This window comes from Magnolia sinica, chromosome 18, assembly GCF_029962835.1.
Source record: "Magnolia sinica isolate HGM2019 chromosome 18, MsV1, whole genome shotgun sequence".
Taxonomy (NCBI): Eukaryota; Viridiplantae; Streptophyta; class Magnoliopsida; order Magnoliales; family Magnoliaceae; genus Magnolia; species Magnolia sinica.
The window spans coordinates 11,756,795-11,775,022 of NC_080590.1; the positions used below are offsets into that span (position 1 = coordinate 11,756,795).

The following is an 18,228-nucleotide window of genomic DNA, read 5'->3' on the forward strand; positions in this document are numbered from 1 at the left end:
ATGGGGAGCTAGTACAGTATCAATTTTTTCATAGTTATAAGAAAGCAGACTCCATGATGAATTCACTGGTGGACGGGTTGAAAGACGCATTTATTTCAGTCAAACAAAATTCACCCATACTGCACGATCCATGGGTGCTGACTCGCACAGGCTCGCTCAGAAGCTTCACTCCTTGTTTCCAATATCTGCATTCTGAAATCAATCATCCCAATTGTAAGGATATAAGGGGTCTAGAGTGATACGAACCTTTGAATTCTTGAAGTTTTAATCTTAATGCTGAGAAGTTTATGGGAGTAAGACACCATCTATTTATTGCAGATGCTTACCTGGCCCTGTTGATATAATAATTTCGTTCTTCGCGTCCATCACCCAATCAATCCAAAGTGCAAACCCATGGCATATTCCAGGTCTAGTGAACTCTACCTGCAGTACAAAAAAGTTTAAAATGCAATGTGGAACTAAAAAGCAGAACATAGAGGGTAGCCATTCCATGTACACTCAGGGACAACAGTTTCTGTCAAGAAATGAAAAAGATGGTCTGCTCTATTATGGCGCAATTTAACTGGTATTGGAAATGTGGGCAACCTTGGATTACATGCATCCCAAAAATCATTCTGATTTTCTTTTGAAAGACCGATCTGATCCCATTTTCTGAAAGATTGATCTAACAATATAACTGTTTGATCAATGGGTTTTTCATTGTTGAAAGTGAATGCAAACTGTATCACTTAAAGTGCCCATTAGAAGCTTCTTGATTGGATGGTTAGGATCACCTGATAAAAGCAGATAAGGGGTTGGCATTGCACGGTGGAGCCACCCATCCAACACCCCATTTTAATATAGCGAGGACATTCCACACAGATCCTTCCCCAATAAATACATCATTGACCACATGTTTGACAGGAAATTTGATTGACATGAATACCATGGTTACAGTCAATACCAAGATTATTGCACAAGCAAAGTCAAAAACTTCTCCAGGAAAGAAATTTTCAACCCCAGCTTTCTGTGCACAGAAGTAGGGCTGTCAACAAATTGGGTTCAGGTCAGGTAGTTTGATTGGATTTCAGATCTTGCTGGGTTCAGGTCTTCTTTTTTTTTTTTTTTTAAAGGACTTGGACCCTAATCTGATGTGGTTTGGGTCGGATGGGTCTGGATCAACTGAGCATTTACATGGTTGGGCCGAAACTGATGGATGGATTAGATTGCACACATTTTGCCACTTTGACAAGTGTGGTGCATAAATGGTCTCTCACAAATGCATATAGCTTAGCAGACCTTATTCCATTGGTAGAATAGAAAATATGTACTAAATCTACATAATTAATTAGACCAAACCTGACCCGATTTTAACTGTTTTCAAGATGGTGGACCAAACCTGAACCCGACTGGACCGAATTTTTAACCGTGTACAAAATGCTTGGCCTAAACCTGACCCCCTTTCTAAATGGGTCAAAGAAAATGGAAACTAATCCATTAAAATCGAGTGGATTCCATCAGGTACTCCCTGGGTCCCAGTTCCCATTGACAGCCCTACATGGGCGGCCTGATATGCAACGGGTACGTTTGGAATTTGGATATTCAATTGAAATGAAATACACTAATTGAACTCAGTAAGTAGGAAAGATCATTGCAGAGTTGGCCCCACTCTGTTCATAAGGAGCTAGCCCCAAAAATATCACAGCTGTCATTTCAAGTCCAGCTTGAAACGCATGAAGTGCATTCAGTGTTTGGGCTTCCATTATGAGTTAAACAGTGCCACCCAGCTTTGTTCATTTCCTCTTTATGCAATTGGTTTATTGAGAATCCAAATGCACCCTAAACCTCTTGTCAGAAGAACACTGCCATACCTTGGCTTTACCAAAACATGTCCTGATGGACTCTGTGAAATTGAACTCCATGACTGTAAATGGCTCACTGAGTTCCTGAAATGTATATAATCACAGTTGGATCACTATTCGTTTTAAAGACATCTTCTAAACACTAAGGAACAATGAATTCCTCTGTGGCTTCTAGGTCCAGAAGTTCTACTAGAAACTTTTCTTTGGAAATTTCAGGTGTGCAAACACGTACATGGTAATTACCTTACTCTCACCACACTGCCAGATAAAATACGGCAGGCAAGGACCTTCAATTGATGTAGGTAAATCACCACAGGCCCCTAAAACCTCATTTACAGCTGAATGGTCAAAATCTTCGATTCTTTGCAGGCAGCGGCGACTTCTCCACAAGTCCTGCATTGGTTTGCAATCATTATATAAACATGAAAATATTAGGTTCAAACCATTAACACAAACAATACCAACCCACCGGAAGTGACATGGCACAAGCCTTTAGGATTCCTCTACAAGGCATGATCAACACATCTTCAGATAAAATCGAGTCCAGCATAGTTCGTTCCTTCCTTCATCCAAGTTCGAAATGACAATGGATAAATTATTTAAGTTGCAACAAGCAAAAACTAAGTGACAGGGATAGTGAGGATTTGACTACATAAATCAAGCAATTTTTTATTTTTTTTTTGAAAGATAACAAAAGTATATGACAAACAAGCAACAAAAGGACTACAAAGGAGAGGCAAGCAGCCACGCAAACTAATTACGTGATAAAAGAATAATCCAATCCCCCCAGCAAAAGCCCATTCAATAACCAAACCCCCAAACAACCCTCCCCATAGAGTGGCTCGAATTCCTAAAGCATCTCCCGTTCCTTTCTTCCCAAATAACCCAAAGCCCTGCCAAAGGACTTTCAATTCCTTTTTGAGATTCACCCCATGCTAAGACAAAAAGAATAAATCAATGGAGCTTGAGCAAAGCCCAACTAATCCAGAACATGGATAGGATGCTATTCCACAAGAAGGAAGCCTTCAAGCAATGTAGGAAAAGATCACTAATAGACTCCGAATTGAACCATTCCCCACCTCTAGAGGTTATCCCCTGTCAAGACTTTGCCACGGCCAACTAGCCAAGCAAACACCGCAACTTTCAGAGGGGCTCCATAGGACCAAATAAACTTGGTAGCAATCAAGTCATTAGAGGACCCCCCGAAACCTTGAGCTTGAAGCCTCTTATAAAAGGACCGGACAGAGAAACATTCAGACTTGTCTGAGAGCCAACACATCTTATCCTTTTCGCCAAAGGGCGGATGACAAATTTTGATATGGTCCAACAGAGAAGCCAACTCTGCCACCTCATCTTCGGACATGAAAAGACGACAAGGAGGGAGCCATATATTTTTATTTTTTTTTGAAATCCGCCAAAAATATAAACTATTCTAGTAATAAATTCTTTCACCAGAAAATCTACGGGACATCAAATAATATGGATCACAAGTGGATATTTTGCTTCCTCTTACAAAAGGGGACCTGAATGTTGCAGTTCCCAAATAGTCCCAGCATGTTTTTATTTCCTCTATTTGACGTAAGAAGTCGGCAAACTCAAAAAAAATAAAAAAAAATTTAAAAAAAAAAAAAAATCTTTTCTTACTTGGCCAAGTTAACTCGTCTAGGTCAGATTTCATCAAGAATAAGAAAAGTTCAATTAGTTCAGGACATGGTCAAGATTCAGTTGACTCAACAAAACTCGACTTGATTCCCCAAGACTACAATATTTATACGTTTTACATATTAAATATCACCTATTGGTTTTCAGAATTAGAAAAAAACTCAACTGACTTACTCGGCCTGACACACTACTGAGTCTAATCGAGTTTTAGAGTTTTAAAACCTTGTGTCGGCATGGATAGAGAAATCTCAATCTAACTATTTCTATTTCTTTCTCTAAATTCAGCAATGTCACAAGGCCATTGTAAGTTCAGCAAGAGACTAACATCAAGAAATGTTTAAAAGGCAGCAAGGAAAGTAAATCTGCATAATCAATGAGATTTTAAAGCAGATGTTATGCAATCATGTACTTAATGCAACTGGAAAGTTGACATCAAATCTGGACTTCTCTATTCCGATCAGAGGAATTGCAATAAGAGAAATTCAGATTGGAAGAAGTCTTCCTTGCAACTCCACAAGAGAAAACAACGAGATGTCAAGCAACATATGCTAGTATCAAAAGGCAACACGTGCCACACACACAAGCACATAAGCACTCAACAACAACAACAACAACAACAATAATAAATAGTACATAAACTTTTTGAACTTCTCTCAAGTATCATCCATAAGCATTCTAACATCCAAAGAGCCCTTCATATATATTTTCAGTCAAAAGAAAACCCTAAAGCTACATGAAATGATTAATCCACCCTTACTCAAAATTCTACACCTTAATGGTTCTAAACGAGGATAATTTTGGCATTCTCCCTTTATTTTAAAGCACTAAACAAAAAGACTAAAACTTCCTCCTTCCATCACGTGGACCCTATAGTATATGGACACATGTGAGTATGTGGGCAGGCCCACTCATGTAATCAAATTGATACATGCGTGGAACTGTGTATCTACTTGCATCAGTACACCAATCTGGAAGTCCAAAGATTCATAACATCATGCCTAAAGAATCAAATTATGAGGAATAATAAAAGTGCTAGTTACCAAAACCGCAGATTCTGCCATGGGAGCATCCCCTCATTTCCATAATAAAATGGTTCTCCGATCAACAGATCAACCTACAAAAACAAAGTAAAAATGTTCTCTCTTTATTCACGAAATCAATAATGAATGGTTCCATGACTTTTCATGTTCATTGCCATTTCCTGAAAAGTCAATTTTTCTTATAATAAAATGGGGAAAATCAATATATTTCTTTGAGATACCCACACAAAACAAGAAAGAATCCAAATATCATAATCAGGTCTATTAAGGACACATTTCAGCTGCCAAAATGTACTTTAGGGCCTGTTCAGATTACCAATTACCATAATAGTCATCATTACGATTTTACTACCACCAAACCAAACATGGGAATTGTAAGACAAATGCAGATGTTTTCAGGAGACGGGTAAAGGAAGTTGTAATCATTGCATTTTCCATGGCATTGCCATACAAACCTCGAATCCAAACAGAGACATCAGTATATGGATGGGTAATCCAAACAGGCCCTCAAGTAATTTACTTTACCAACAACAACAGCATTCTAATATGTGTGCGTGCGTGGTGTGTGCGGGCGTGCACGCGCATGTGTGTCATCTAAAACATTATGAAGTTAAAGAAAAAAACAAAATCCTAAAGCTCATCTTTAATGCAAACAAATACAATATTAATTATGCCAGATCTTAGTCAACTGCATTATCAAATTGGCATGGACAGTCATGGTATGAAAGTAACAGAATCATGATACTAAGCTTCAACAAAGCCAGACAATGGATTTAACTTGGAAATGATCGTATCAAGATCTTTGTCCATGCTTTTGACAAGAATTGACAATGGAATACAGGACATGGAATCATAGATCAATGGTGGAAGATTTCTTAATATTTCTGCGAAAAACAGGTGCTGTAAGTTTGAATTTTTCAGTCTTTCATCCATGAATTTTTCAACTGCATCCAAATGTCTGTTGTAAGTTTGGTTTTTGTTGCTGAGGTACTGATTAGATATTAGCAACATTCGGACAAATAGACAAAATAGGATTTATCAACCACAAACTACTAGATATATTTGAGCTTCTTCTCAACAAAACCAGTATCGCTCAGATAGACTGAAAACTAGTCGGTTTTTAGAAGCATTACTTGAAATTGAAGTACCACCAGAAAAGGAAGAAAATTACCTTTCTATGGTTAGTATCTTCCAATGTCAAGCACGTTTTCCTTCTTCCTAGAACTTCAACACGATCCATTGAGAAACCATTCACATCAGCAACAGCTTCCAGATACAGGAAACCTTTCTCACGTAGCCCCGGAAATATAGAGATTACATGTGAACTTGTTGAAAGAGATGCAGTAAGTATTGTGAGGAATACACTATCATCTGCAACAACGCACAGAGGAGAAACCATACTCTGCAACTGCAAAGATAAAATAAACACTCTGTTATGACTACACTATGCGTGCAAGCATGGACGGGATAGAATGCATAGTCATTTAAATCAAAAATATTCAATGACAAACTCGAAATAAATGATTAATTGTATATTGTTAGTGTAGATAGTTTGAGTGCACCTGCAGGGCACCATATTAGTCAGTGTCTAATGGCTTAAGGGCTCCTGCAGTACACCATTCTTTTTTTCTTTCCTTTTTTTAAAATTTTTGTAATTGTAACTAAGAGAAAGCTATGATCCTTATATCTGGTAACCCTTTCCTCTTTAAATATAATCAAAAGTGGGAGAAGGAAGATATCTAAAATCTCTCCTTTGCTCTCACGTTTTTCCCGTCTTTCTCTCTTTTTTCTCTTCTAATTTTTATGGTATGAGAGCTTGTCTGATCTGCATTACCTTCCCTAGCTTCTCTATTCTTCCTTCTCTCTTTAACTATAGAGAACCTTCTACAGACTCAATTTTGAAAGTCTACCAACAGTTTTCTAGTCATCAAATCTGTAAGGTGGTGAAAGAGAGTTTTCTCTATCACCACCCTATAGATGCCAATCTATCGAAAGAGATCTCTCCACCGGTTGCTCTCTGAAAGAAGGAATCAATCTCACCAAAGAAGCATTTGTTGTCTGCTGGACTGGAATCAAGTTCCAGAAATGCATCAGGAACCCCTCTACTGTTGCCGGATCTGCACAAAATCCTGCGGTAAAAAATCTACATCAGAATTATCCAGTGTGATTGGATCTGGACAAAAGAGATCTTCAGCTTTGTCAAACCTCACCAGATATGCTCCAAACACCTTCTAAAGTCGTTAGGTTTGTTTTCAGAACTCTTCTTCGTCGCCAGATTCAGGTCCGATTGCTCTTTTTACCGCCAGAAGTACTGATGGACCTCTGATTATCTTTGGATCTGCCCCTCGAAGGTTTCTGGTTTTAATGGATTGATGTGCAAGGCCGGAAGGTCATTTCGAACAATTCTTTCACTTTTTATTATTCCAATTATTATCCCTAAAGAGTATTTTATTTGCGGTTATCTAAATGGAAGAGAATAAACCCCACCCAGATGTCATCTGGATAAATGGATAGCCTTAGTCTTACAATCACTACAGTAAAACTAGAGGGCACAAATTATTTAGAATGGTGTCAAGCAACCATGGTGTGCTGTGAAGGCCATTACATAAAGACAACGGTGGCAACCGTTACACGTTATGGAGTCATAACGGTTGTAACAACCGTTATGGAAAAAATGACCTGTAACCACTGTTAATAGCCCATTACACCCCCTATAAAAGCCGTAACAGCCCTGTAATGATCTGTTATGGGGCAAATACAGGTTTTTCAGATATTTTTTTTCAATGTAAGGGGCAAATACAGGTTTTTTGGGTTTTTTCTTTTAATAAAAAAAGAGACCGTAACAGCTATTATGGGGGCTGTAATAGCCGTTGTGACCTGTATCGTAAAGGTAACAGTGGTGGCCGTTATGGCCACCATTACCGTTATGGAATACCTTGCAAGTAACCCATATATATAATGGAACATAAAAACAAGGCTAGGATACATTATTGGAATTAAGAAACAACACAATCCTGATGATCCTACTTATGATGAATACGAAAGAAAAAATTGACTTTTTATGTCCCGGTCACTCATTTTCATGCAACCTATATTAGTTGTGGTCTCCAATGTTCGAAATATTGGTATCGTGCTATGTATCACACCGTTGGGATACGGATACGTATCGGTTATCGCATGGGATATATCGGTTGTATCGCGTAATATATCGTTGTTGTTGGAAACATGGGGAAACATTGGGAAATTGGTTGAATTTTTCGATGAAACTTCAATTATTATTTAAAAAGACATCAATACACACTTATAAATCAAAACATTACAAAAAAAAAAAAAAGAAGTGCAAATAATAGGTTTTCTTTGTATGGGGTCCTAATCTATGCATTGTCGAACTAAATTGATGCAAGTATATTCAAAGTCTATTCATATAATTTATGAATGTAAGAAGACGTATGGAAACACAAGCAATATATTCAAAAGCAAATGAAGAATCACTAGATCATATTACATACATGTTTGATTTTATATTTGGACACAAAGATTGCAACCGATTTGCGAGAAACTGGGAAATTTTATGCATACTTACCGCATTTTTTGTGGCTGTTAACATGGCAAGTCTCCATTCTTTGTCTCCATAAATTGCAACCCTTTCTGGTGACAGTATAAGATTTGAGTCTCCAATATGAAAGTCGTAATCCCCAGTCTCTATTTCTGGTTTAGCATTCCTGAGATTATATGAGATGCTAGTATCACCATGAACAGCTTCAAAGAAAACCACCTCATCCTTGGATACAGATAGTCCTGTTCCAGGAATGAACCAAACGCATTGTTTCCAATGATCACACCAATCTGTGGTACCTAGTGGAGAACAAAAATATGAAATTTCTTATATTTATAGCCTAAACACTAAAGTCAATTATAAACTTGTAAATAGTTAGGACAAAGAAAAGGCCATGAGTTTCATGGAGAAAATCAAATTATTCTTGGGGTGTCTTCCCATGATGCAAGAAAAGATGTGTCTTCCTTTCCTTTAGTGGGAGAGATTTCTCAGATCCGTAGGCAACAAAAATCAAAAGTAGATAAATTGGCTTAGTTATGGCATGGGATACATGGCCCTTAGAGTTGGAAAATATAAGTACTTGTAATTTTGTTCTTTTGACCTTGAAAATTTCTCTTTTGTATTCCTCTTTTATAATTTTTTGTATCGACAATTATAGATAAATAAAATTTGTTAACTATGGTTATCTAGAAACTAATGCCTACCATTGGGATACTTGATTCATCATTCGAAATCATGGGATTACTAGAGGTCACAAATGATGAATCCACATTTTCTATACCAATGTCACCTATTTTTGTCGGTACCATCTATAATGACTGAGCACCTATTTTTGTTGGTACTGTCTATAATGATTGTCAAATCAAGAACTGCAAATGTAAACTAATTCTTTCAATCGGTATTTTTCTTATCATATTAAATCACAAAAATGGATTACTTAGGAAAGCACTTTATAAACATGTATTTTAAAAAAAAAAAAAAAAAGTATCATTTAGTTCCTTCATGCCTACTATAACTAGTTATTTTGGTTTTCTATTGGTTTTTTCAACTATAACCCCAATTTATTGATTGATCTAAGCAAAATATTGATGCAGGGACATGTGATGGCTTAACCATGGATGCATGTATAATCAGGTTGAAGATATTCAAATAATAAAGTTAATCAACTAACTGTTATCAATTACGTTGATTAAGCAAATCTCAACACAGAGATGAAATCATTCCGTCGGGATCATGCCCCTTAGCATAAAATCACATAAACAGTCAAAAGGGAGGACATAGGGATATGAAGATATCATACATCTAGCATAAGCCAGTCCACAATCAAGTTTGGATCCGATTCTCCTGATTAGCCATCCCCCTTTCCCGTTCAAACCAAAATGGAATATCCAGAAAGGAACGAAAGAAATGAAGAAGATATGAGTTCGAGATGAAAGAAAGTATGGATTCTAAGGCATCAGAGAAAAGAAGACGATTGATTCTTACCTTTTCCTACACCTCTAAGATCTATAAAGAAAGAAACGTCAAACCGAGGTGATATCCTCAACACCCAAGGGTCAATCCTGAAACCCTAATCTCTTTGATAAAAAAAGGAAGAAAGCATACGAATTCTCATTCATTCAATAAATAGATTAGGGTTTCTCACAATTATATATAAGCCATGGAAAAAGTAAAAATGTACTAAAGCACCTGAATACAAGGAAAATAACAAAAAAAAGAAATTTTTTTTTTTTAAAAAAAAAAGTGCACTAAAGCCCCTGAAAACAAGGAAAAGAATAAAAAACGCCTAAAACTAAAACACCCGTGCGACAGGTATGAAATCTGCCCCATGGGCCTGTGGTTAGGGTGCGGTCATGCCGCTCCTACACTCATAGCACGTCAGAAAATGGGTCCAATGGACCCGACGTCCATCCACATCAACTCCTCTGCTTCGATACTCTGTCAGAGACGCCTCCTCCTTTGGTACACTCTAAAGGGTGCACCACTGATGTCCGCATCAAATACGACTACTTCCAAATTAATTGAATAAACAATTCATTCATAAAAATGAATAATTCTATGAGATTCCAAGTATTTTATAGTTCCTTCCCACATCAATTGCCAATTCTTGGGATTTCGGGTTATAGTTGTTCTTTCCGCCTCAGTTTTGCTGAGGCATTCTAAAACAAAATGCCAATTCTAGGTCATTGATCCACACCAAATGGATAAACTCACCAGGAGCATATGTAACTTCTTCCCTAGTGTTGAAGGGCGAACTTATCCATAGTGGTGCTGTAGAATAGAAGATTCTCCCCTCGTAATCAAGTTGAAGCACCCACCTGTAGATGTAAGTCATGATAGTCATGGACCTATTTTGAAGAAATTGCTACAGATAACATTAATTATGGCATGAATTCATCACCATGAAATTACAGCATGAACTGTGCCACTGTCAGTTGCCTGTATGCGTAGCTCGGTTTCTCCATGACTGTCTGGCCGTTTCCAAAAGTTGAATTCAAAAATTTTGAAGGGCTTTGATAGCTGTGAGAATACTACATTTGGCAGGGATTAGAGCACTTGTTTCTCAATGCAGCAATTGCCTATAAATGTACATTTGACATTCATACCAATCTTATCTCTGATGACATTGCGTTGCAATGCATGGCGTATTGCTGAGGTTTGACACGAATACCTGTCTCCAATCCTAGGGGAGTAAGATGGACACCGTCTGATGCATGAACTTCACTACCATGTAGATCATGTAGCTTCCATAAGAATGTGCTTTCAACCAGCTGAGAAACCAGAACATGGCCACCGTGTGAGTTTAATTTCATCCAAAAGCCCCACAGTGAATGGTACTAAATTTCTGTTTATCTCAGCGAATATTTTTGTCTTCTTTTTATCATTATCTGGGTAATTTGCAAGGTCAAACTCAAAGTGGCTACAGGATTCTGGCAAATAAAACCTGAAACCAGGTTCAATTTATCTTGATGAATTCAACTCTTTTTTAAGGATAATTCAAGACAGCATGACAAGCCCATGTAAATTCAGTGCATCAACAATATACATGGGATTACCATATACAGGAAATATGATGACATCACCTCTAATCGACCTTCATATAGAAGTGGAGAACGTATGATAACCTTGAGGTCCACATTTATGAAAATCAACACCATTCTCTTCACATCATGCAATCCAAATGCATGTAATGCATAAGGAGCCTCTTGCTTAGTCCTCTTGTTTGACTACTAAACTCTCCAACTCAGGGCCAAGTTTCCCATATCCAGTTGCATACCTTACATATTACGATCACTATAAACATCTAAGTGGAAGCAAAACAACACAAAGATAGGCACAGAACGCTTCCAGCCAATTTTGGAAGGAAAACACATCAGATAGAAGTCAAATTAATTTCTATTATGTCAAAAGGACAAAACAAATCACTTGTTGCACTTGAAGAAGCAATCCAGGCCATGGGACAAGTGATGTTACTGATAAATTTTCTAGATGTTTTAATTCTTTTTATCTGGGGTTTGCTGAGGCATTATGGAGCAAATGATGTGGTGGTCGCCTTACTAGAGAAAGGTGACTAGGGGCGCCTTACATATTGGCAACGTCTGCCCTTTGCAGAGTAGTTATACCTCTTTGTTGCCATTATCCTTGTATCAAAAAGTAAAATCTACCCTCGTTTTTTCTTTCTTCAAGAAAAGTTGTTCCAAAAAAAAAAAAAACCTTCAACACACAACAACACAAAAACTAATTTTCCTTTCAAAAGGAAAGAAGCTACCATAGGAACTTCCCGGAGAACAAACATAAAAGAACAAAATCAAGCTCACCTGGCCATAAGTAGTTGCTCGGTATGGAACCGTTTGCGGGTTTGCAGCCAATAGCTCGTCGTGTGCATGTTGTAGAGTCGGTATTAGCCCCTCACCCAGCAATTCTGAGTCTAATATCTCGCTAACCTGCATTTGGAATTGAAAGGAATCACAATCAATTAACAAAAAATAGTCAGAACATAGATATTTCTAAAAGAACACATTGTGATATTCAAGCTACAAGGAAATCAGTTCGGGCGCTTAATATTTCTGAGTGAAAGCTGATTTGTGAAGGTCGAGGATCCTCTTTGGTCCCTAAGTTTCTGGTAGTTTATTATAAATGCATGTAGGAGAGCAATCTATTGGTTGAGTCATGGTACTAATCTTAACCATTGGAAGAAATGAAAATAATAAGGGAAGGGACCAATAGAAAGAAAAAGATCTGGATCAGTCAAGAAGGAAGAAAAAGGATCATGAATCCTTGTAAATGCCTCTCTTAATAAGCAGAAACCCTTGTGATGGCTTTGACACGTGTCACCTGCTTTAGCTGTCCAAATACACCATCGAGCTGCTGATGCTGCCCTTTCAGCTGTTGTGTCGAGATCGTGCATTAAATGGGCCGATCCACTCAACTTCACGTTAAATGCAGGTTGCTTACAATAATAGATTCTTGTCTGTTGGAGATGTTGTCAACCACAGTCTCTGGTCCTTTTCATTAGATGATATCTTTGGGAAGAAGGCACCTTGGGCACAGATGTTTTGCTTGCATCTCCAGTGAGGCATCCATGCAACATTGCAAAATTACTTTGCTTGTAGGCAGTGGTGCAGGTGACACCCCTTGCTAGCGACTCAACACGTTCTACTATCGTCATTATTGAACTACTTCAAGTTATGCCAACTGCAACTTTTCCCTTAAAGTCATCAATAAACATAAGACAGGTGGTCATTGATTGGGAACTAGGGCTGTACATCGAGCTGTGTCGAGTCGAGGTGGGCCAAGCTTGGCTTGACTCGTCTGTGCTCTCCTCGAGCTCGAGCTAGCGCTCAAGCTTACCATTGGAGCTTGGCTTGTTTGCCAAACCTCTCGAGGCGAGCTAGTGGATCGAGTCAAGGAAAGCTTACCTTGAGTCGAGTCGAGCCTGCTCCCAACACCCACACCCGACACAACCCCCAAATCAAAGATTCAAAACCCCAAATCTCAATTTTGGGATTTGGAGTTTTCAATTACATCAATAAAAAAATATAAAAGATTAGATTTAGATAGAGGTACCTTGTTGTTGAGAGAGAGAGAAAGAGCTCGAGCGAGTGACCAAGTGTGGGTCGTATGGTTGAGATGAGTCGGGTAGACGCTGAGCCAGGCTCGGGCGAGTGGCTGAGGACAGAGAGAGAGATTGATTGATTGACTGTGGAGCTCGGGCGAGAGAGAGAGAGAGAGAGAGAGAGAGAGAGAGAGATCAAGTGTGGCGGGTTGGGTAATAAAAGGAAAGAAAGGGACAAATGGGTATGGTAGGGTTTTAAGTCTTTAACTTTTATTATTTTAAATCTAATATAATAGAAATATATATATATATATATATATATATATATATATATATATATATATATATATATATTCGAGATGAGCCGAGTCAAGCTCCACTCTGCTCAACCTTGGCTCGTTTTCAAAATGAGTTGGGTCATATGAAGCTTGGCTCGCCTCGAGTCACCGAATCAAGCCGAGCTAGAACGAGCCGAGCCGAATGAGCTTTTCGAGCTAGCTTGGCTCGTGTACAAGCCTATTGGGAACTCTTGATGTTAGCAACTCTCTAGCAATAACCAAGCCACGAGTGATCAAGTTTGGGAGACTGTAGAATCTTCAAGAGGTTCTAGAGGCACATTGAAAGCCAACTTCTCAAGGATCAGTTTGGCAAGAATTACAGCCTTAGTCATGCACTGATGCAGGAAACGTAGAGTATAAGGTTGTCATTGGATTCGGAACTGAATTGAACTGTGACACTCAGTTCAATCGAGAACAAATGATAAAAAGTACTAATGTTTTCTGTTATTACTTAAAACGAAGTAGACCTCAAATTGCAATTATGCATCTTTCAAGTCCAACTTGAAATAAAAGCAATTTGGAGCCTATACGGCAATATCCTCGATGTATTGTCGAGTATTCAGTGTATGAAGGATTGGGTGCCTTAATTGGTTGGTTGCATTTTTCTTTTTCCTTCCTTTTCTTTTTTTCCTTTCTTTTCTGTGTTCTTTCCCTTTCTTTTTGCCTTTTTGGCTTGAATAAATTCAATATCTTTCAAAAAACAAAAAGCCATCAACATGAATGCTACAGAAGGAAATTACAATTTGGTCATTTCCACTTTATTAGAATAGTAAATGCGATCAAACTCAACAGTGCATCCAAACATGCCAATGCTTTTCACACCAGTATCAAGTCAATAGAAAGCTGCTAGTAGAGCATATTTCACATGGCAGGCAAGTAGGCTAGCAACTCACCCATGCTGGCTCATCTAACCATGCTCTCAATATGTTCTCTGGCAACTATCTTTTGCACAACACCTTCAAGATGTTCAGCCACTGCTAAAAGGTGGAAGGTGGAAGGAATAGGTCGATATAGACAGAGACAAAGTCTCCTAATGACAAATGACAATTGGGGAAGCTCAATCACATGAAGGACACATGTGACATGTCTATGGTTCCACCTTCAGGTCTAACAAAAAAGGCTCTTGTTGAAACCATGGTTGTGTTTAAGGCCTGTTCGAATTGCGAATTACATCAGTAATTTGCTGTAAAAGTGCAATGACTACAAATTACAATACTATTGTCCTGAAAACAAGTAATTTGGCCAACAATTCCCGTGTTTGGATAGGCGTCTAAAATTGTAATGATGATACTTTCACATTACTTCAATGTCAAATCACCCACAAAAATACACTGATGTCTGTGTTTGGATAGGAGATTTCCACTGCAATACAATGTAAAATTATAATGTTTACAAATTCCTTTACATGTCTCGTAAAACATCTGCATTTGACTACTGAATTACCTGTTTGAAAAAACGTTGTAAAATCATGATGATGGCGTTTTTACAATACACTACTGATGTAATTCGCAATCCAAATAGACCCTTAATTATCTTTCACTTGCTTAGACAGCGCTCATAACTTGGTATGTCACATATATGGAGAAATTTATCTTTCTTCTTAACTTTTTAAGGTTTTAAGTGTAATTTAGGAAAATGCATGTTTTCCTGCAACAAACTAGGCAATCCTCTGAGTTTGAGCCCATATCTCAATGGTAGATGGCCTGCATTTGAACATTGAGGTTGCAGGTTCGAAGTTTGAACCCACCTAATCTGCCATAAAGAATAAAATTCTCTAGTCCTTTATACTAGTCAAAGCTATTTAACTTAGAACGGGAAAAGTTATGCATGTTTGAACTTTGAATACATTGCTTTTGTAGGAAATAGATGCATTGAATTTAACGGGGCATAATTTATCATGCGTGTGTAGGACCCTAGTTTATTAGGGTGCACACACTGGAGGCTTGTGCCTTCTCGATTGCATGCATTTAGGTCTACCGAATTTTAATACAATTCTTAATTCTAGGGGAAGCCTTTAATATGAAATTCAAATTTGATTTTTTTGGATGGCATTGTGCTAGGGATTGATATGTGATACTTTGCATTACACAACCTTTGTTAATTGTTGATGCTATCTAATAATATGAATTTTTAGGAGCAGCATTAGAGCTTTATATTGCACGGTTCATGCACTTTGATGGCCTGGCTGGCAATTATGGGTATATAGGTGATGACGACATCACTTCATGTACACCTTTGTGTATGTATCAGAGGAGGCGGGCCTCACCGATTTCCCTGTGGTTAGGCGAGTACCCGTGATAGTCCTAAAGACCCCATGTGCATGTGCGAGCATCTGGAAGACCCCACACTGGGAAAATGCACATGGGTTGCTTTATGGAATGATCCAGACCGTTGGATTGTAGGGACGTGATGATCGGGTTGTTGGATCACATGATCGGGCCATTAATCGTGGATCGTCCACACTAATTTTTCTTATATTTTATGAGCTTATAGAATTTAGTCTTATTTATGTTATGTTTGGATACCATTATGAGTGTTTTTAGTTGATTTTAGTTAAAATAGGGTTATTTTCGTCAAAATTCACAAAACAAAGTGTTTATTGTAATTTTTGAACTTTCTTGGATCTATAAAAGATGGTGGGCGTGTGACCCTTTCCCTCATTGGATTTTGTGATTTAAAAAAATAATAATAATAAAAGCTCTTACTTTCTTCTCCTTCTTCCATCTTCATGAGATTTGAAGATACTTCCTTGTAATTTGGAAGGGAGATCGGTGTGAGGCTAATCTCCATCAACGAAAGTGCAAGATCTCCATCTATCCCCACATCATCATCTATTTTCCCCTCCATCATGGTATTTTCTTCAAGTTCATCAGTTCTCCAATCCTAAGCCTTCATCTTCTCCTAAACTCATCTTTCCTTTACCTATCTACAATCCCAAACCCAAAAGACTTAACCCATCCATCCCACGCCACACGTGTGAACCTTCCAAGTTGACCCTACGGCCACACCTTGACCTTTTTGGCTTCCTTTCACCCTTAAATCAAAACCCCATTTTCTCTCTACCAAAACCCTAACCCTAAATCTAGAAATCCCTAACTTTCCTAGATTTTCCCAATTTCTTAAAACCCTAATTTTACCCTAGGTTATATTAGGCCTTCTACTTTGAAATAGACTATGCCCTATGCTAATTGGATGTCCCTACATCCATTAGATCCTAATTTCTTTTTATTTAATGATCTTGTGTGGCAATGGTGGTAACTTAGGCTAGGATTATACACGATGTTCTTTTGGTTTTCATGGTATTCGTGATGATTATGGCAATATTTGTGTTTTTTTGTTAATTGTCTTAATTTTGCTACTTGATCTCACATGTTATTTGGTTCATGCATCGGTCCTACATCAATAGACTTCATAGAAGCTACACCTAAGAGAATTCAATAGGGTTCACTCAATATCCTTCGGAGTATAGGCCCAGGCAATTGGTTCCTCATAATTGGTATATGATTCTGCCCTTGGTGACTGGAAGTAGAATTCTTCCTTGAGATCTACAAATACTACATCAAAATATTAGATCAAGAACCTTTGAAGTAGCCTAACAAGATCCACACTATCACAAGAATTCATTAGAATGGGCAATAGAAGTGTAAATTACTTAACAACAAAGAAGATAGAGAAATAACACATAAATGCCAATGTAATTTCTATTACTTTTCAGAATACTTTATTATGAAGTTATCTATAGTCGTGACTGGTTGGACTCTCACTGGACAAAAGCAACCTGCCTCCATCAGAGCTATTTACAAATAAACTTGACTCTTTCTTCTTTATCGACATTTCTAAAGCAAAACTCAATACAAGTTAATGTATTAAATCAATACATCCTCTCAAAAGCAAATATACTCAAACTATGGAGCAAGAAATTAGTTCTAATCGATTCCTTTCACTCTTGAATTAAGTTCCCATCTTTCCTTCAATTATTGAAACATATTATAACCCAACTGGCATCAAATTCTGATTCAAAAGCATGACTTCCAACCATTAAGAGAGAGCATCAAAGTAAACACTAAGGCCCTGTTTGGTTGCCACATAAAATGATTTCATCTCCTTTAATTAATGGTAATAATGTATTAGAGAACATAGCTTATATAAATTATGGGAGATCAAGATTATTTCTAATCCCCACCAAATTTTCTAATACATAAAATTATGAACTCATTTTTAAGTGGCAAGCAAACAGGGCCTAACATTACAAAAAAGATTAAAAATAAAATAGAATTTAGGCCCTCCTTACTAGTATATCTGCACGTGAGGGGAGATCCAAACCGACTTTGAGTTCATCGGAGCGTTTGTGGAAGATACGTATCTTCCTTTCCATACCATTGGCTTGTAAAACTTTCCGCATCAATTTACCCATCGGAAGGTAAGACTCACAAGCTGATACCATGCCCTCAATACTAGCACATTCTGATACACTTGTTGAATCCATCGCTTTTGCAGACATCATAGACAGCAAGCCGGTTCCTGCCCTGTCACAACAATAAATTATTTTAGAAATGACGAGAAAAAGCACGATGGATCTATCTCATAACAACTATGCACTTTAGAACTCTTCCAAAATTAAAATAAAGCAAAACCATCAGAGCTAGTAACATCCACTTGCATTCGTCAATCAATCATCGAGCAAACTGATTTTCGCAAGGATAGCTAAGACACAATGAAGAAAAGAAAGCTTCTA

The 18,228-nt window shown here is 37.8% G+C and overlaps 1 protein-coding gene across 3 annotated transcripts in view; it reads right to left on the bottom strand.

Annotated features, from left to right (window-relative positions):
* Positions 1-18,228, bottom strand: part of LOC131232751 (protein arginine N-methyltransferase 7) — a 28,269-nt gene continuing 10,041 nt past the window's right edge. For 2 of the 3 annotated variants that reach the window (XM_058229223.1, XM_058229224.1), the window contains exons 2-14: positions 17,785-18,019; positions 11,918-12,043; positions 10,706-10,870; positions 10,501-10,619; positions 10,314-10,417; positions 8,127-8,398; positions 5,715-5,951; positions 4,544-4,617; positions 2,311-2,404; positions 2,085-2,234; positions 1,851-1,925; positions 327-423; positions 1-192 (exon numbers count right to left, since the gene is read on the bottom strand). In XM_058229223.1, the coding sequence (XP_058085206.1) occupies positions 35-192; positions 327-423; positions 1,851-1,925; positions 2,085-2,234; positions 2,311-2,404; positions 4,544-4,617; positions 5,715-5,951; positions 8,127-8,398; positions 10,314-10,417; positions 10,501-10,619; positions 10,706-10,870; positions 11,918-12,043; positions 17,785-18,019 (1,906 nt within the window). In that variant the 3' untranslated portion in view covers positions 1-34. The remainder of the gene's footprint in view (positions 193-326; positions 424-1,850; positions 1,926-2,084; positions 2,235-2,310; positions 2,405-4,543; positions 4,618-5,714; positions 5,952-8,126; positions 8,399-10,313; positions 10,418-10,500; positions 10,620-10,705; positions 10,871-11,917; positions 12,044-17,784; positions 18,020-18,228) is intronic. The other variant, XM_058229225.1, reaches the window with a different exon arrangement.